The sequence below is a fragment of the Merops nubicus genome, unplaced genomic scaffold, assembly GCF_000691845.1.
Source record: "Merops nubicus isolate BGI_N331 unplaced genomic scaffold, ASM69184v1 scaffold16495, whole genome shotgun sequence".
Taxonomy (NCBI): domain Eukaryota; kingdom Metazoa; phylum Chordata; class Aves; order Coraciiformes; family Meropidae; genus Merops; species Merops nubicus.
In genome coordinates this window covers 1-20612 of record NW_008609097.1, presented here as the reverse complement: position 1 = coordinate 20612, position 20612 = coordinate 1, and the positions used below count along the sequence as shown (strand labels likewise).

General features: G+C 44.7%; 1 protein-coding gene across 1 annotated transcript in view; it reads left to right on the top strand.

The window, feature by feature from the left end:
• SLC20A2 (solute carrier family 20 (phosphate transporter), member 2) overlaps positions 1–13079 on the top strand; it is a gene marked incomplete at its 5' end in the record, with an annotated part of 22640 nt that extends 9561 nt beyond the window's left edge. Inside the window, 3 exons of the mRNA XM_008940506.1 lie at positions 5980–6165; positions 6863–6947; positions 12289–13079. Coding sequence (XP_008938754.1) covers positions 5980–6165; positions 6863–6947; positions 12289–12453 — 436 coding nt within the window. The remainder of the gene's footprint in view (positions 1–5979; positions 6166–6862; positions 6948–12288) is intronic.
• Between the last annotated feature and the right edge of the window lie 7533 nt (positions 13080–20612).

Sequence of the window (20612 nt, the reverse complement as noted above, 5' to 3'; positions counted from 1 at the left end):
GCTGCATGAATTGTTTGACTAATTAAATTTCATGTGGAGGACCTAAGGACTACCCTTGCGTATTCGTACTTAGATGTTATAGGAAAAAGGGGTCATTCATGTTAAGAGTCTGCAGGTAATGCCATACAGATTTATGGCACCAGCTTGACAAAGGATGGCTCTTTTTTTATCCAAACTATATAGGATACATTCCTGAAGACAGGATTTAAAATTAATTTAGAGCTATAGTAAGAATGTTTAGTGTTTTTTATATATTTCTACACATTCTCTCAGTGGTTCTGGGGAAACTGAGCTCCTATCAGATAGGGAATTCATTGTAAAAGGAAAGCAATGTAAGTGAAACTAGGAAATACCTGCTTGCCCAAAGCACAGAGAGAGGAAACTTGTCTTTTCACCTCCCTACAGGCTTCACTGGAGTTTTAGGTCAGAGCACACTAACAGTGGTGGGACCCACCTTTTCCTCTCTTCCTCAAGTAAATGCAGTGGGACTGAAGGAGGGAAGGACCAGAACATTGTCACTATCTCACTGCACAGAGAGAGCTTAGTGGGATTCAGTCTCCTGGCTTAATAAGGAGTCTAAAGGAGCTATAATAAGGCTGGATTACAAAGCGAGTATTTCTTATTTCCTCCCTGAGAGCTGCAGTCAAGATCACTTAGAATATTTAGGAAGCTAATCTGTCCATTACGATTACTGACAGCAGCCTGAAATCTGATTTCTTCCCTTTTCAATAGCAATCCATCCTGCAAGTGCAGCCCTTGTCCCACGTAGATACCAATCTTCCCTCGCGTCCTTAACTGTGCAGGCAGCACCATCTTTTCTGTGCCACGCGGGCAAGCCAGAGAAGAGCAACAAGACTCTGGGGAGCTCCAGTGGGTGCAGGGATCTCTCTCCATCCTGCAGTGCTCAGGGGCCACCACCAGGCTTGCCAGGGGAAGGCTGATGCTGGTGGGTGAGCAGGAGGATGGACCCAACCCTCCAGGGGCCAGGGAGTTGGAGTTTCAGGGCCAGCCTTAACAGTACGTGGCGATGGGCTGCAGTAAGGACTGTGCAGCCTCCCTGACTCTTTAAGACACCCAAAGTTTGCACTTCTCAAGGCATAGCTGTGACACACTTCCATCGTGCTGTGGTATACACCCTGTTTCGAAACTGTCTGATTGTTGGAACTAGGATAAAACTCTCTCGATAATCCCAGATCTGTGAAGACTGGAACATACTGTTTTCCTGTTGGTAGAGACAGGCATATCCTCCTTGCACCCTTACACAACTGGGTGATGTCTCCAAGCATAACTGCAGCATGTTGAAAAATATCATCCCACTGATTTTCTCAGTGGAAAGTTCATTTGTGAAATCCTAGTTTGGGAAACAGTCAAATGACTGGGGGTTTTGTAATTACATTTGTAATACTGGAGGCTTAATATAGATTCCTCAGATGGTTATTTTCTTCATCATTCAGTTTTAATCAGTGATAATGTGTGTGTCAAGCTTCTTCCATTCAACTAGAAAAAGTGGCTAAAACACAATCTGCTTTTTCAGGTAGCAGAGAATCCAAAGCATGGTCATCAAGTAGTCTGTAGATCATGGATTACAACACAAAGCTTACTCAGAGCATAGCATTCTATAACAATTAGTTTTTCTTTTTGAGCAACTCACTACTCCCTTCAAATAAGACGTAGTGAGGTAACAGCAGTGTTGCTAGTTCATGAAATATTATGACAAGTTTGATGGGATTTGGCAAGAGAGCAGTCGGCTGATGCCATTCTTCCATTACTGAAAAAAAACTCCTTAATTTTTACCAAAAAAAAGTTCCTCCAGAAAACGAAAACTTCATCCAGTCCAAGGGCCTGGGCTTGTTACCCAAAGGTACCAAAAAAAATCTTTGCTTGTGTGTGAGTGCATAGGAAAGTTCATTTCTAAGCCTGTCGCGTGATAGCTGCACGGTGCAGGGGGTTGTCTTTAATGCTATCTGTCTCACAGGGCAGAGGAGAAGCCAGCGCTATTTATAGCTCAGATTCGCTGTCAAATGCTATCTTTTGCAACAGCTTTATAAATGGTGTGGGACAGATTCTCCACTGGCACAAGGGAGCAGAAAAAGAGAAGTTGTGCCAATTCACGTTAGTCAAGAAAGCACCGTGAGGGTCAGACGGCGCTTCAGAAACACCGGGCAGCGCTTCGCTGAACCCCGGTGACACGTGTCTGGAAGCAGGATCATGGCTGGAGGTGGCATTTGATCCTGTGGCACGCCTCCAGGGAAGGCAAGCAGCCCCTACGCACCACCCCTCCTGCCAAGTCCTGTGCTCTGCGAGTAACTGGGGGTGGTGGAGCTCAGCAGAGGTGGTGAGAAACACTGGACGTGGAGAATGCACTTCATGGTGGCTAGACTCAGGAGTTAGGCTTCTTATCCCATAATGTTTATAAACTCATCCTAAAATTATCTCACAGTGGCTGTCCTCTTGTGCTCGGTGGAAAAATGCATTAGGAAAACGAAAGAAATACCATGACAGGAGTAGTACCTTGGTTTTTAAACCAGATAGTTTAAATAATACAGTAACATCCTCAAAAGCACTTCAGTTGCATAGGAACCTAAAGGCAGTTGTACATGTGGATGCAGATGGGGTTCAGAACCCCTGGATGACCATCTCAGGCTTTTTTTCTTCTCCCTCTAAACTACCATGAATAAGACTTGGAGCTCCAGCAGAAAGGAGAGTTAGTTAATGTAATTAGAAGAGCTGCGTGGGAGAGTAAGAGAAAATAACTCATTGAAAATAAAGTTGTGAAATGAGTCTTAGCCAAATGCATGGAAGATTTGAGGTCTGCTTTCCTGCTAGTCATGTCTTGAGTCAAATGAGAGAGAACCAATGGAAAATATTGTGGAAACCACATCCCGGTCTAGCCAGCGTCCTTGTGGTTCATCTGCTTAGTCACTCAGCTGCAGGAGACATCCATTAGCCACAGAAGGTCTCAAAGCAGAGTCTCTTACCGAACAACGTGCTTTGGTTCTTTAATGTGTTGTTTCTCTCTTACTCTCCTGTTGGGATTGGTTTCCTTCTGCCAATGGACTCTTCCTAGTCCCAAGTGTGGTTGGTTGCACATGCTCGTGGTAGTGTCTCGAAGCTGACACAGGCAGTACCGAGAGCCTAGTCTTTCCAGTTCACTCATTGTGAGCCCCTGGCAGTTTTGTGGTGGGGCAGGCCTAACAGCTTCCTCTAGAGCTGTTCTGCATTGCCATGGGAAGCTCTGGTACCATAAGCCCCTGGGGCTGGACCTACCGAACAAACGCAGAAGCTGTAGAAGCCCTCTGAAGAGCTGTGACAATGGTAGAGTGGAGCCAGCAGCTGCACCCCACTGCCAGTGTGCTGACTTTTGGTAGCTGCTTGCAGGGATTCAGGCTGGGAGATGCCATTGTCCCTCGGAGATGAACGTTTGAGTCACATTGAGCATGATTTACAGCGAGAGGAGCAATGTTTCTCTGGTACAGATAACCAGTGGTGCAGGTACCCACAAATGCACTTAATTAGCTTTTTTGCTTTTCCTAGCATACATGGATCCAATGTTCCTCTGCTTTCCTTTCCTACAGGAAAGGTACCAGAAGTGCTGCCTCTGTGGGCATCACTGTCATCTCTTCTGACCTGCTGGGCAGCATTCAGATCCTCCGAGGCTGAGCATAAGGCAGCAGAGTTTTGCCTTGCCTTCCATTGCCACAAATAAGAAAATTACCTTTTCTTTGAGGATTAAGCTGAGTTGATTCACAGAGGTGTAGCATTTGCAAATAATTAAAACTGGATTTTGGTACAAAAGAACGTAGTTTGCTGCTGTAGTTTTTGAAGCTTTTTCTCTCTTCCCGTTTACATTGGGACTGACAAATATCCATCCATAATCTCTTCAGAACAGTCAGGAATCAGTGCCTGGACTCGTTCCAATTGTACCTGTTATTTTCAACAGGGAGGTTTTCCCCATGTCATAGAGCATCATAAGAAAATAGGATCAGTTTTCCCTTTATTCATCTGGTCCATATTTTAGTTGCCTTTATCCACCATTCTGCATCCATCATTTGAAGGTACAGTGAATTACCTTTCTTTTTCTGTGTGCAGTAAGGCTTTTAAATGTGCAAGTAATTTAATCCATACCTGAAAACACTGGCAAAGAACCTGCAGGTTGACTTAAAAACATTATAAATGCTTCGATCGAGAATCTCATCTTCCATGAAGGTGAAATAATTCTTGCATTTAGGCAGTAAGGACTTTGAGCATACTGTCCATTTCACTCACTCAAAACCAGCAAAACAAACGCATACTTGGGCACAGTATCAGACCAGAATTTTAAAGTATTCTTGCTAGTGGAAATCACTCTTTATTGAAAGTATATTTAATTCTTCATTGTACCACCCAGTGTCTTTGAAACCACTGGATTTTATTATCCATGTTAGCTCACTTTTTCAGCATCTTTCTCAAAATCCATAAGAATTATTCATTTCTTTTGACATCAAAGAGCATTTTAAAGTAATTTAATTTGTCTTGCAGCTTGCACATTATTGTGTGTGTTTACAAGGGAAAATTCCTTCCTGGCTCCTTTATTCCAGGACCACTTCCCAGGGTTCAGAGCTTGAGTTGTCTCAAGGACCAGAAGAAAGAAGGAGGGTCTTGTGTTGCTTAGATGTGCCACGCTTTGCAAAGCTGAGGACCCTTGTCTGTTGGTGATTAGTGCTCAGCCCCTTACACCTTGTATCTGGTAAAGATGGGATTCCAGTAAATTATTAACTGTTGGTTACAGTGGCTTGGTTTGCACAACACTTGACGTTAAAACTGGCCCTTATTCCATCTGTGTGCTTTGGAGCAAGACCAGGAGCTAAATTTAGCTGGTCCTGGCTGGTGGGAGAGCATAGCTATCAGTCCTGCCTGCAGTGCTCACCATGACCCGTTCTCCTTATCAGTTTACAAAGAGGGGAGCTTCCTGGTGGTTTTCAGACTTTTTGAATGACACTGGACAGGTTTGCTCTGCTCTTCTCGTGATATTTAGACACAAGAGCAGCGCTGCCTCACTTCATAGGCTTTTTTTGGTTGTGGATAAATGCTGCTCAGTAGGGCAAGCAGCTACTCAGTTTAGCAAAAGAGCTACCAAAAAAAAAAAAAAAAAAAAAAAAAGAAGAGATTGTCTAAGTTCTTATCTGCTTTTTAGTATTTAAGCCTCTAAAATAACTGGATACCAGGTTCACATTTTTCTTCTAACTCTCATGTCTAGAAACCTGATGATTTTTAAACTAAACAGAGTCAGAAATCTCATTCCAGGCACTAGAGACTTCAGCCACCAATATTGGGTGACCTGCATTAGGAGTGGGAACTTCAGTGTTGCTGACTTGTTTTCTAGATAGCAGCAGCAGGGTAGCAAAAAGGGCTTACACCAGCTCTCTATCACCAGTGAGTCCTCTCTGATCCAGTCCAACTAGCTCTACAACTTGTTTGAAGAGGTCTAAATCAGTCACCTTCCAAGCTGCTTTCTGATCATATCTCCAAACAGATTGTCAGACTAGATCATATCCTTATCTTCTTGTCTGAGATGGTAATGTTTTTCATTTCCCCCTTTGACAAAAAGAGTCAATATAGTACATGAATTTTAAAGGTGCAGATCTCTTGAACTGGTAAATTTTAAGATAATTTCAGCGCAGTACTGAAAATACTAGATTTTGTCCTAAAGCAGACATAATGGTGTATTACTGACTCTGACATTTCAGGAAATGGTTTGTAAAAGAGAAATTCCTTTCAGCATTTGCTATAGTTATCAGTGATGATGTGACAATTGAAAAAGCAACATGATAAGAATCCCCTGCCGCAGCTTTTCCCAGCAAGAAGGGGTGCTGCCTATAGGATCAAGTCAGAACAATGCTGCACACACGATGAAGAAAACTCACACAGAAAATAAGAGACTTCTTTCAAGGCAACTGTCTGCATTTTTATCACTCGGGCGTTGTGTTTCTCTTTCTCCAGCAATGCAATCGGTCCCCTTGTTGCGCTCTGGCTTATCTATGAGCAAGGTGGTGTCATGCAAGAAGCGTCAACTCCTGTCTGGCTGCTGTTCTATGGAGGTGTTGGGATCTGTGTGGGTCTCTGGGTCTGGGGCAGAAGAGTTATCCAGACCATGGGTAAAGACCTCACTCCAATCACACCATCAAGGTAGGTGCACAGTTGTCATTACGGAACTTTGTGTGTGAAACAGTCTGAGAAATTGCTGCTCCAATATTTTGTTTGTAATGCAGTTCGCTGGATTTGCTGTGCTTTGATTTTAATGATAACGTGGCTTCAACTTCTCTGTCTTTCTAAACAATGAAAGCAAAAAAACGAAAAGGAGAAAAAGAAAGAATGAGAAAAAGAAGGAGAGAAAGGAAAAAAGATAACCCTGTTAACTAATACTGAATGCCTCTGAGGCATAGAGGTCTACGTGGTCTTCTGCTAACGACCTAATTAACGTGGTAGAAAGTGCATTTGGAAATGGCAAGATTACAGTGGCTTTCCCAGTGCGCTTCAGATTACTAAAACCACGTGCATTTATTACAGTAATTTATGTCCTTACTGCATACTCGACCTCTGCTGGTGCTTAACCAAATTACTAATTAGGCATGATTCCCTGCAGTGTAGAGTAGTAGAAGTCCCTGACACAATGAGCTGTGCAGCCGGGTTACTACAGATGACTAGCCTGTGTCGTTCCCATTATTCAGCCCTTCCTTGTTCTCTTAACTTATTCCTATGACAAAAATCAGTCGGAGATAAAAGAGTTGGAAGAAGAAACGGGTAAGACTTTGGCACGCTGCATGGTATCAGTCCGAGCTGATGCAAAGAGTGATTGTGAAGTGTTCTCTTATGCTTCCCGCAGTGGATTCACTATTGAGTTGGCTTCGGCGTTCACAGTTGTGGTAGCTTCCAATGTTGGACTTCCTGTCAGTACTACACACTGCAAGGTATGCCTTTGCCCAGTGACTGCAGTCAAGGCAGTCTGGACTGTTCGTCTTAAAATTGTGCCGCTCAAGCCAGCAGATAATGGCACGGCGAGGGGAAAACAGCTGCTCGTGGAGGGCGGTTGGGTGGAGGTGTGTCGGCACCTCTCAGTCGTGTCAGCGACACTGGGAAATAATCAGGCTTCCAAAAAATGCGGTGGAATTATTACAGCGAAGTCGCTGCAGTTGAGCACAGTGTGAACTCCACAGCTGTGGTTAAAGAAAAGCAGCGTTTACAAAAACACACCCCAGTTTTAAAGCAAGAACCTGGTTTCCTCCGACGGTGCCATTTGAACCTGGCCGGGTAGCGTTTCTCCCTTGTTCAGAGGCTGCGCACCACTCATCATGTATACTTCACTTTTTTGATAAGTGCATGGCATGGGATTTCCTGCATATAACTCTTTTACTACAGGTTTTCCATCTGTCTTTTTTTTATTTTTTTTTTTATTTCTTCACAGTGGATTTTGCATTGAAGTAATGTGTGCGCTAACGGTACTTGTAGCCTCAAATGTGGGTATTCCAATAAGCTCCACCCATTGCAAGGTATTGGAGTTTGCAGTGATCACGTCAGTAAATCACATCACTAGGACAAACCATAACAAAATAGGAGAGATACCAATGGCTACAGATTGCCTTCACTATGCGATGCGCTGTGCGGACAGCAGTCACAAAATAACAAGGACTGCTTTTAAAGCCAGAATGGTTAAGCAGAGCGAGTGTTAGAAGTCATTGCACAAAAGTCTGGAACCTCTTTCTCCTGTACATGATCGTATTAAACTAATATAGACATAGTCAAATAATGTAGACTTGTAGTTTGTGTGATCCCAGTTACGTGTTTTTTAGAGCCATCCGTATGAAAAACATTGCTACATCATTCAGCTAATATTTTAATGTCTATCTTCTTTTAAACTGACTCGTCCTCACTTTTGTGCATTAGAATAGACAATCTGGCCCTTGTAATTAGTTCTTTGAACAAGGTTGTCAGCTTTTTTTTTTAAAAAAAACAAAACAGTTTGAGGTATAGATATAGTCTGGGTAATGAGCAGAATTGTTATTGTTTCATATGATAGTCTGTGTGAGGAGACATTTATATTGCTTGTAGGCAACAGGGAGCATGTGGACATTTACACTGCTGGAAGAACATAGTGGGAATTTGGAATTTTGTTCCCCAGGAAATTCCTGAGTCAAATGGCCCATCTTTCCTTCTTTTGCTTCCCCGTGGGATCCCAGGCTCTTGGGCACGCAAGTCTGTCTGTGTGCCTGACCTTCTGACAGGCCATGGGGAAGCCCCTCCAAAATCAAAGAGCCCAGAGTGGCAAAGCCCCTCTGCTTTGGGAGATACCACCAAGACCTACAAGAGCCAGATCCTGTAGGATTTGCTCCTGCACCCTGGGGATCTTGGAGCCCTTCCAGCTCTGGCTGGGGATGGAGCAGGCAGGGTTTTGGGTCTGACTACTCCACACAGCACAGCAGGTGGGCTGGCAAGAAGCCGGGCATCCTTGCCTGTGACATTGACCTGGTTTCCAGTGAAAGAGTCAATGAAATCCACACATCCTGCAAAATGACCCAAGTTGGTTCAATTGGCCTTTTTCTAGTGAAAACCATTTCTTCAGAAAGCCTTCCTCTCTTGCAAAATCCTTTCTTTCTTCTGCTGCAGAGCTCTTTCAGAAGCAGCCAAGACTGAGCTGCTCTGAAAGGCTGCTCAGATTTCCTGGTGTTGGCCGAACTCTGGTTCCTCAGAATCAAGCAGGGAGGGGAGAAATAATAACAACATGATCCAGTTCTGAAAATGCTAGCTTGAAACCACCTCCCTTTAAGCTGATATATCAAACATGTGATGAAGAGTTTGCCAGGGAGAATAATACAGCTTTGATTATCCCAGTTGCGTGCATGAAGCACTTCTAGACAAATGTGGTAGAAGAGGAACTACACTTTGGAGCAGACAAATAGACTGAATTAAAAAAAAAAAATAGATTTTTTAAGCCATAAACTAATGAGAGGGCAGCATTAGGAGGTATTCATTGACTCAATGCAGTTAGAGGACCTCAGTCTTTTCTAACTGCAGAGCAAAATAATTCCTTTCAAAAAATACTTCCATAAAAGCAGTTAATGTTGTTAGTCTGTGTCTGCTCCCCGTAGTATGCTGTATCTCGTTAGATAGATCATTTGTAATGGGAAGATACTCTTTGCAATAGGACTAGACTGTTCCAGGATGTCACATTATAAATGACTCCATACTTTCAGCAAGATGAGATCCTAAGTTGAAAGATCCTAAGTAATCAACACAAGACAAAGTAGACACTTGTAACAGATGTATTCCTCATTTTCTTCGAGAGCCTGGTGAAGGGATAAAAGAACTATCACATATCATTTAGTCCATGGGAAAATGCCTCCCTGCAAGTGCTCTCAGCTGTTGAGACAGCAGTACCTTAAAAATCAACAGAAAAAATATTTTGCCTTAGAAATTCAAAAGAAAATGTGTCCAAGGTAAGCCTAGTGCTAAGCCTCCAGCATCAGGGAGGGGGAATCGTTCTATTCCCCAACATTTGCTTCATAGCAAAACAGCATTTGCTAAAGTGGGAGCCCTGCAGAAGGGATGTCAGTCAACTGAACGTGTAGCAACTACATAAACCAATGGCAAAGAAGGAGCAGTGTGAAACACCTGAGGTGGAGGGAGACCCTTTTGAGGTGAAACAATAGACTGTAATGAAAAACAAAGACCATGTATGAAGGAAAGCTCTGAGCAGCAGTTTTTGGGTCTTGGAGCAGTTGTAGATGTAGAGCTGGAGATTGGTAGCGGGAAGGAAAGCATTAGCTTCTGAGAAAGATTCATCAAGCCCTCTCAGATCAGAAGTTGCATTTGGTCCTGAATCAGAGGCTTTGGTCTACATCAGGTAGCTACCACCCAACAGTAGGCCTGTCCTAAATCTACAGCCCAGCAGCTTTTCCATGCTCGGTGCCTGCTGAGAGCCTGAACTGCACTTTCGTCCTTGCCATGAGTTTTTCTCTGCAAAAGCAATTTTGCCGAGGTCATACTGTCACCTCCATTTTGCCATTATGATTTTGGGGTTTTGAAAAATACTGTCTGTGTTGCTATGATGGAATTTTCATGTTCAGTGTGTTATTATGATATGCCATTGCACAGGAACAAGAGAGCCAAAAGCAGTTCTGTAATGCTTTAAGCAGAGCATACTGAAGGCAAACTGCACTGGTTTCAAACCGATCTCAAAGTAGATACCATCCCAAATTCTGCAGACGGTGTAGTGTCCCTACACCAAAGTTTTAGCTACTCTCCTAACCTCTAGTCCATCAGAATCACTATTAATAAACTAAACTTTAATAATATTTAAAACAGATTACCAATGCCATCATTGCTGATACCTTTTAAATTCCAGGAAGGACTTGGAGATTATCGTACGTAGAGCGCAGGCTTCTTGCTGCAAGCATGACAGATGGATGCTAAAGACATGCAAAATGCAAAGCAGAGCCTAACAGCTGAGCTGCTGAAAAATCAGATGCTGTTTCCTCGAGCCAGTGCTTTGATGTAGTCAGAAGTGTGGGGTTCCTCTTAGCTGGCCACCTCCTAAATACACTTACACCTCCTAAACACAGAATATCCTGTTGTCCACTTAAGGAGTATTCAGATTAAATATTATCTAACAGATAATTCCTTGTTGGATCAAGCTTTCGACTGAGGCCTTTTCAGTCCTAGAATACCAAGTTTAGTTTTCCCTTGTTCTATCACAGGCACTTTTGAGAGTCTTACTTCCCTAGAGTTACAGTCTTCCACAAGTAATTCTTTTCTCCTGAAAGAAATGTTAAGCAAATTTAGAAGTTAGATAGATGTTAACAGAAAATGCAGATTCACCATCCCCATCCTATGTCTCCCTGGTTCTCTGTCCTCCCAGCATTTTTCATCCTCCTGGCTCTGCACATGGGGAGCAGCCCATCTTCTAACCTGTGGGCAAGGACTGATGACTCCCATTAAGAAAACAAGCAGGGAAGGTGAGGCAGGGATGGCATTTCAGGGAGCACAAGCCCAGTTGTGTTTTGGAGTTTCCTTTCCTTCTAAACAGGATGTTCCTTCCACATTTCTTGCTGCTTTACCATGTGCTTTGAATAGATTTGCACGGATTTACACGTTTTTGTTAACGGCATGGAGAGCCACTTCCAGGGCAGAAAGAAAATGCAGAATTTCTGAAATTTTTGTATCATTTTTCACTGGAAATGTTTTTCTCAATCCAGTTCTTAAAAAAATAATATGCTGGGTTTATACTCAAACTTATTAACTGAAAATAGATTTGAAGAAAGAGAAGGCTGTAGCTTTGCCCATGCTGCAGTGTGTTTTGTTTTCAGAAACGCTGACTTCCCCAGCTGCCCTGGTCGCAGTGCCTTCAAAGGATATTTTGGAGATTTATCCATTCCCCACCTGAAGCCAGATCTCTTGATGGCCGTGCAGTTTGTGTGCCACATAGCACCAGGCTGATGTCTTTGACTTCAGGGAGGATTTTATCTCTTTAGCTCTGGATGCTTTGCTTGGCTGGCTGGTCCAGAAGGGCTGGTTTTCCTTGGAGGGCTTGGAGTGATGAGTTTGATGTAGGGTAGCTGCACTGGGTCTAACCTTGTCCTGTCTGTCTGTCCCTGCCAAGTTAACATCACTGTTAGAGGATGGGCTCAGCTGCCTATGTTGCCATTGCTGTCCTGTTTATAGCCCACAGCACTGAAGTAGGTGGGTGCTGTTTGGAGTCAGCTCCATATGCCAGGCTGTAAGCTCCAGAGGTCCAGCAGCTGCTGGGTGAACAGGCAGGACATGCCAAACTAGCAAGAGGACAGGCATGTGGGACAGGAACTGTACAAGCTATCCCAACCCCATCCACACCCCCTGGCAGAGCCTTAAAAACAGCTTTCTCAGTGTTTTCATTATTTAGACTGCAGTCTGGGCAGGCTCAGTGGACGCTTGCCTGCTCGCCTACAGACCAAGTCAGGTGCTGGGCAGGTGGAGGTCATGGCTGATCCAGGAGCTAGCTAGAGAAAAACCCGTGAGCATATTTATTCTCCTTTGACTGACCCCAAGACCCATGAAAAACAGGAGATCGATGAAGAATAAAGGTTAAAGCACCCTGGAACTGTTGCCCTCCTGCCACCCCACCAGAACAGAGACATCATCCTCATCCTCGTCAGGGGCTCCTTTATCTCAGAGCATCACTTGGTATCAGCTGACTGGCATTGGTGTGGCCGTGGGCGCGTTGGGGCGCTTGGACGTGCCCCTCATATCTTGTCTCCCTCTCTTCCCCACGCTCCCAAGGTCGGCTCCGTGGTGGCCGTCGGCTGGATCCGCTCCAAGAAGGCCGTGGACTGGCGCCTCTTCCGCAACATCTTCCTGGCCTGGTTTGTGACTGTGCCGGTGGCCGGCTTGTTCAGCGCCGGGGTGATGGCCCTGCTGACCTACGGGATCCTGCCTTACATCTGAAGGGCCTCCTCTGCTGGGGAAGGGGGAGGCGGCCGCCAGGCTGCCGAGGGGAGAAGCGTTCCCGTGAAAGAACCGGTCGGAGAGGATCCATCTTCCATAGCTAACTTCTTATCTACTGTACATAACAATGTGTCATATTGGTGACATGGTGATGTGGTGCCATTTCTTATATATTAAAGAAATATATATGCATATAGTAGGTAACAATACCTAAGTTATATTATCAGTGGGGTGAAAAATAATTGCCTAGAATTTAATATTTAGTAAAATTTGTACATAGTGTATCATTTTGGTGGCAATTTTTTAATCTTTCGAAGAAGAGTATGGATTAGGAAATGTTTCTTGTCCATTTGATATAAGAAGAAGCGAGGTACAGGACTGCATAACGTGATTTTTTTTAAAGCTATTAAGATACTGGAACAAAATAAATGTGCAGAAGTGCTTTTCATAAAATAACTTTGTTCATATCACATTGACCTTTGTGTATCATAGCGTGATGGTTATGGCTGTGTAAATACTTACAACAGTAACTTTTAAATGGTGCATTTCCCTTATATATTTTGGATAAGAAAGTTTAGGAAGTACCAAAGACGCAGGGGAATAGCGTGCCAATATTATGTTGTTGTCTACACGTGTGGGCGTGTGTTGTGTTTCCCCACCTCTACTTCAGCATTGTTTTCACCGAGCTCCCCCCAGCGAGGCTGGGATAGTACTGTTCGTGTCTTAATGTAACTTAAGAAAAAGAGCAAAGAAGCACACAATAATTTAGCTCTCCTTACTTAGTAGGCAGACCACGGTTCTCCGTATTAGCTGGTAGATAACCGACTTCATTGTGTGGGTTGAAGTATTTCACTGCTCACCTTCTACCTTTCCCCTTCAAGTCTCAGCTCCCAGTTGCCCTGCTACCAGTTCCAGTGGGAGAATGGACCATCAGTCTCTCCTTTTTCTGTCCATCCAGCCACTCTCTCAGGTACAGGAGGGGGACCTTGGAGTGCACGGCACCCCCACGCACAGAAGCGAAGGGCAGCAGCGTGTGGGAAACGGGCTTAGCCCTGGTTTTGTGGTTGAAAGTGTGGGTGCCTGTGGGAGTGCTGACTTGTGCAGAGGCTGGCATAGGGAGCACAGCCAGGATGGGAGCAGATGCTGGGTCCCCCCTGGTGAGTCTCATCCCATCCACACCCTGCAAGCCTCCCACCATGCTGCCGAGTGCAAGGAGAGGTTGGGAACCTGGCCCTGCATGGATGGAGGTTGTGTGGTAAACAGCATTTGGGATGAGACTTTTTCATGGCAGCTCACGGGGGGAATTTACGGCTCTAAGTTGCACCAGGGGAAGCTTAGGTTGGGTATTAGGAAAAAATTATTCACTGAAAGGGTTGTAAAGCACTGGAAGAGGCTGCCCAGGGAAGTGGTTGAATCACCATCCCTGGATGTGTTTGAAAGTTGTGTAGGTGTGGTGCTTAGGGACATGGTTTAGCAGTGGACTTGGTAGAGTTGGGTTAACGGTTGGAATTGATCTTAAAGGTCTTTTCCAACCCAAACGATTCTGTGAAGTGGCTGGCTAAGTCCCCTACATGGCTTTGGAAAGCACATCTAAGTGAAGGTTACTGTTTTGTAAGTGGGAGGCAAAGGGCAAGGGGTGTCCTGAGGAGGTTGGGAATCTGTTACTGTTTAAATGCTGCTAAAATTTTGATAAAATGTTCTTGGTACTCCATTGTGACTTTTCCATTGGTCATTCATACTAAATTTATAATAAAAAGATAAACAGCCCCTACCACTGTTTGCCTCTTGGGTTTTTCGAGTGTTACTCAGCCATGCCAGCTGTAATGGGGAGGCTCCACGGGAGCTAAAACCTACTCCTTGGCATCTGATGTCTTCTGTTCTTGGCCTGCTGGAGGCAGTGGGGAGGACACCACGCTCTGTGCAGCGCTGACCAAACCTCCCTTTGCTTCCTGCCATCCCGGCAGCCCCGGCACCCAGCCCTCGCTCTGCCTGGGGCGTGGCTCACAGCTTTGGGGGGTGGTGGCTGCTTTGGGTGCATTCACCAGGCACCTGCTGGCTCTGACTGCCCCCCTAGCTCTCCTTTCTGGGGCTCTGTAAGCATCCCCATCTTGGTGCCACCATGGCACTTGGTTTCCAAGCCCTCTGAAACCTTAGAGCCATGGTATATATAGTGCTGGCAAATGGGGGGGGGCTGATGAGCAGCGGGTGGGGAACCAGAGCAGCCAGTAAGTGCACAAAGACAAATTGGGAGCTGTGGATAAGGGTGGAAGGACTCAGCCTATCTTAGCACTTGCATAAACTAATGCCTGCCCAGTGGCTCAGCTGCTTTCCACCTTGTTTTATCTACAGAGACAAACCAGACTTCTCTTACTCTACCCGCAGGGACCGAGCTGCAGCCCTGCCAGGCACAGGCAGCGTGTGGAGGTCTGTGCCAGCTCCCAGGGGGATGTGATAATCCCCCAGCACACACAGCTGGGCATCTGTCAACACACACATTTATTAATAAAACTGTTACGAGAGAAATGGCCAGCAAGGAAGCATCTCCAAAATATCCCCGCTCCAAATAGAATAACCTTTAATCTAGAAGGAGATGGAGAACCCCAAGTGACTTTCTCCATGCCACAGAGGTGTCCTTTGCCACCCAGGGGGGCAGAATCGCCACAGGGGAAGCACAGCTGGTGAAATGCCCTGCAAATAGAGCACACTTACAACGTCCTTCACTCAGGCAGCAATCAAAATAGGTACAGGTCTATTTTCAGAGCAAGAAACGGTGGGGCTTTTGCATTTCTCCAGCAGCGTGGGTGCTCAGTTGGCCCTGAGAGACCAGCCTCATTTAGCCAAGACCCATTTAGCAAGCAGATGCTGATGGACCTTGACAGATGCAAGGGATGCTCTGCACCCCACAGGGCTGTCCCATCCCCTGAACTTAGTGCTATGGCAGAGGTTTTCCTGCTGCAGTTCAGGGCCATCAGGGCTACAGTGCTGGGCAGGCACAGGACATCATGGTCTCCAGCAGGCAGACCATGCTGCATGCTGGGGAGGGGTGCATGCAGGATGGACACACCTTTCAGGAAAGGTGAGGGCATGAGGGCAAGAACCGAGTGAGGAGATAAGGAAGACAGAAGCCTGATGAAAATATTTATTACAAGGAAAAACTCTTCTAACTGAGGAAATGCAGTCTGAATTTCAGAAACCAAAATGTCTACTGTGGCTCACGCAGCAGTGAAAAGTCCTTGACCCAAGCTAGCCTGAGAAGGACAGCCAGCTGGCTGGGTGTGAAGGTGCTAATAGACTCTAATTTCTCTCATCAACTTTTCCTGGTGCTTCCAACCTCTATCCTACTTTCTTGTCAGATCTCCTAGCTTGCTCTGGGACTTTCTTCATCCTTGCATGTTTATATGATGGTCACTGGCCTGTTGCTGGTGCTTGTTATTGTCACCAACTCTGCTCTGCTCGTACTGCTTTGCACTCTCAAAATTGCTGTGGTAACCTGTGCCTCCTGGTTTGTCCTCCTCAGTGGAGCAGCCCTGTTGTTCCAGCACCCTGCTGCCAGCCTCCTGCCTCCCAGGTAAGTGCCCTGGGCACTGGTGACTGGTTCGACTGGCTGAGCACCCCTTGGGGTGGGGGCTTGCCCAGGCACTAAGACTTGTGCTGGTGTTGGTAACTTCATGCTCCTTGCAGAGGACTTTGTGGCCAGAGAGCCCAGAAAACGCAGCTGGGGAACGTGTGGGGCAGAGGGACATGAGGGCACGGGACCTTTAGTTTGCCTGCAGCAGCAGAGAGCCTTGGGTTGCCTTGTGAGGGCTCCTAGCCCAACCTGAGGGACCTGGGTGCCCCTGGACTGCAAGGTGGCAGAGCAGGGGCTTTAAGAGAAGCCACTGACACTAAAAAAGACTTGGACAGATATATTTGGGGGGGAACAGATAACTGTTTGAGAGTCTTGTGCAGTTTGTGGTGCTACTTCTCTAGGAAAGGCAACTAATGGAAAAAGGGGTTTTGGAAAGGTTTAAGCCCCTCTGGTTTTGTGCTCTTCCTCTTCTTGAGCTTATTTTGGCGACACAGAGGTGTCCTGATGGATCTGGTGGAGCATTGATTCCATCTCCTGGCTGCCAAAAGAAAATCTGAATTGGAGTAAGATTTTAGTGCCACTGTGAAGCTTTGTAAGCCTCCTTCTTCTAAGCAGTAACACAGAGCAGAAAGGAGCTATAAAAAACAAAGACATAAACTGTGCTTTTCCCAGGTGAAGTTGTGCAAATAATTAAATATCACACACTCGGCTTAATTTCTGGTATTTTAGATCCTAGGAGAAAAATTGATTTCTGTTGCGCTGAATTAAATAACATTTTCATACTGATTGACACAAGCAGGCTTTGCTTCTACTTGTTGTGTGAAAGTAACCATTATCTGACTTTAGTTCTTGAAATCGGGATGTTGAACTTTTGCTGTGATGCTATTTTAGGGCCGTATTGATGAACAAACACTTTGTGTGGGGCTAACACTGGTCTGAAAGATCTTATGTGCCTATTACATCACTTATTCAACTAATTGCAGTTTTCAGAAGGGCATTATTTTTCCTAAGTGGAACAGTATATTTAACTTGTACCAATATGCTGTGCTGTTACCATCTTCCAGGTACAGAAGTTTTTTGTGTGGGGGGGTGAATGCAAGGAACAAAAGCTTGTTTCTTTCTTTAACTGAAATTAGCTTTTAAAACCAGGTTGGTGCTTGAAAACCAAACACAAACGCATTTGAGTTGCTTGGCTTTTTGCATCTCCCCCAGCTGACACCAAACAGCCAGCTTCAGGAAGATGAGCCTTAAATCACAACTTCTCGTCTGATAAACCCTAAATTCAAGGATATGACATCAGCTACTGCTTGGCAATGGTACCACAGTGCAAATATTTAGTGTAGATCATTATTCATGGCTGTGCTTCAGAGGGAGGAGAAGGAGTGGTAGGTGTCCAGCTCTCCATGGCCAGGTTGCAGTCAGCTCCTGGATGGGATCATCCTGCACAGCAGCACGGCACATCCCAGTTCCTCTGCTGTGAGTGGCTCGTGCAGCTACAGAATTTGAGATGCTGCTTAAGAAGAGGATCCTTGTTTCTCATCTCTCATTGTAAGGTTTTCAGCCTTTAAAAGCCATCTCCACCAACAGTCCATATCCCTCCTCCAGCACAGAGGGAGAGGATGCTTGCATCTGCAGGTGATGTTGCCAGTGTCGGGGAAAGACGGGGAGGATGTAGTATGCTGCTCTTAAGTGAACCAGGAAGCTGGTCCTAACTAAGCAGAAAAGCACTAAAGCATTTTTGGATGATACTAAAACTGCTTTCCTGCTATGAGAGAATTTAACCTTCATCTATTATTTCCCCTAAAGCAAAAAAGATGATAGTCTGAAAATCTTATCTTGCTAACCTGATGTACTTTGTAATGGATGATCTCGTAAGACTATTCTGAGAATCAGTCCTCTGGAAAGCAGGCACACCTGGAACTGCCCAAGGTTTCTGGTCTGAATAATTTTCTGCATGCCTGACTCCTTCCACTCACTTGTATTTCTCATGGATTCCTGGTGATCTCTGTAATGGAAATTGCATGTGGCATGTCTTTCACACTCATGGGCTTATCGAGGTGAAGCTGACAAGTTCTCTCTTCTCAGCCCCTGACTCTACATGACAACCTGTAGTAAGTCTTGGCCGCTTCCAGACAGATGATGACTTCTGTTTCCCACAAGACCAGAGATGCTTTGTTACACTGATAAAGCGCCTGTCACAGAGCTCTGGGGTTAAGTGCTGCTCAAAATACACCAAAAGCAGTGGGGAACTGGCACAAGAAATGATGATGAAAGGGAGAAGGGAAACTTCAGGCTAGACTCAAGCACTGACTACTCAAGGCTGTCTACAGTCTTGTCAGGACTGAAGAGCTTGGTCACCTTAGGGGAGACAACTGCACACATTCAATTCAGTAGCAAGCCTTGAATGGAAGACAAAGTTTGATGAAGAAAGCACCCAGTTTTCTTAGCTCACAGCCATGTGCTGTGTCTAGCTGCTTTCCAGAGTTTTATGTAGTCTTTCTAGGCACTGTGAAGAATTTTGATATAGAAATCTGTGCTCAGAATCTTTGAGACAGCACTTCTTGAAGAGCTACTTATGTAAGGGTTGGCAAAAAAGCATTCTACTTTATTGGGTTATTGTTTCTAAGCACTACAGAAAGAGGTTAAAAGGTTGCATCAATTTGCAGGCTGTTCTCTCCCATAAAAACCTGTCCTTTCATTCCCATCTAATTCCCAAATAATGTTAATTAGGGTGGAGTTCCCTTCCTTTGTGAAGGCTTACGTAAATGCTCTATTAGATATCATTTGAAGAAAATATCCTGGATTCACTGCGTATTACGACAAAGACTTCTTGTTTGCTTCATTTTTTAATTTTGGATAGTTTACATCAAATCAGTGTAACGATATTTTCTGTGTTACCAAAAACGACTCCAGTTCTCCTTCACACAGGGAAGTACAGAGATGAAAAGTTCTGTTTTTCTAAGACTAAAGTTTGTACGACCCGTTAACAAATGCAAGATGTTTGCAGATGGTGTTGATTAAAACAAACCACCAAACAACAGCTACTGTACTGGGATAAGTAGAAAGTGTAGAAATAAAGGAGTTAGAAAGGACATAGCAACAGCACCAAAATAGCCTTTAAAGATCAGGAGGTTGAGGCAGAGACAGATGAATAATGGTGGAAGCACAAGCTGCTGATGCAAAACTGGAAGAGAAATGATGGCTACAGATGACAGCAGCCCTCCCCTAAATCCACCAGCTCACACGGCCTCCCTTAGAGTAGTCAGCTTGCGACCTGTTGCTTTTATTCTCATGCCAGCATCAGATACAGGGCAGAGGTGGCCACTGACGTTTTGGATGGGGGCATACGGAGGGTGGTCACAGAGCAAAGTGAGCAGTTTTTCTCCTACCCTAAACTAGCCTCCAACCCACCAGGGCACTTGCTCTTATTCAGCTCAGCCAGTTTCGGAAGTAGTACTCAAGGACTAAATTTCCACTTAATATAGCTGAGAAAGGCTGTAGGGCTTTACTGGTGTCGTTGTTTAGCAGTTATTTTTCCTGCAGCTGCAATTATCACTGCCAATGCAATTTAGTGGGTGATGGAGGAAGTCAGGACAGCGTATGCTTCAAAACCTCTCAGGTGCTCCCTACACATGACACGTATTTGTGAGGCTCCCACTCTGAAATATTTTAACTTCAGATCCTAGTTGTTTACATTTGTCATTAAGATTCTGCATATAAAGAGCTAAGAAATGGTTTAGTGCATTCTTCATGAAGTCATAAAATCCAACAGATCAGCAAGTTGTTTCTAACTGGCTTGTAACCACATGCAGCATTCCTTGACATATTTGTAACCATCTGGAGGTAAGTGGCATATGTGATAATACTTCATACTTGTTTATTAACCTCATATAGCCCACTGGAGAATGTTTCTTTGATAAAAAGTTGGACCATAATTTTGTTAATCGGAGGACGTGAGTTAATTTTCACTTGCAGTCTAGCAACACGTGTGATAAATCCGCTACAAGTCTTCTGATAGACAGAAAGAAAATACTGGGCATGGAAAATCTTGGAAGAAAAAGTTTAGTAAGGTAAAGGCAAATTTCTTACCTAATTTACTGAAGGAATGAGAAAGACGTGAATTATCCAGGCAATACCTGGGGTTAAAACTGCAAAATACTTTTTTGGTGTAATTATTTTGCGTTCCCTCCTCATTCCTATTCAATTCTACAGCGTTAGATTCCTTTAATCAATTAAACAGGTACATTCATGATGCAAAACAAATTAAGTGGAACAACTTTGGACAGGATTTGTTTGTTGATTTGTGCTGCCTTCAGCCTGCAGTGTGCTAATGCAAGTGTGCCATCAAGTGGTACACGAGGAAAGGACTTGGCACAGAAGTGATTCCTCTAGCTTAAGCCTGTTAAATGCAGGAGGCCTAGTGTCTCCTGAAGTGCCACCTCCTCACCCGTAAACAAGTGACAAATATTGATACGTTGCCGGCACACTGGGGTGGGAAAGAGCTCTGGGGCTGGGGTTACTGGGCGTGTAACCACAGGGGCAAAGGTTCTGATCTAGGCAAGTCCAGTCAAAAAGGCTCTTGCAGTGCATT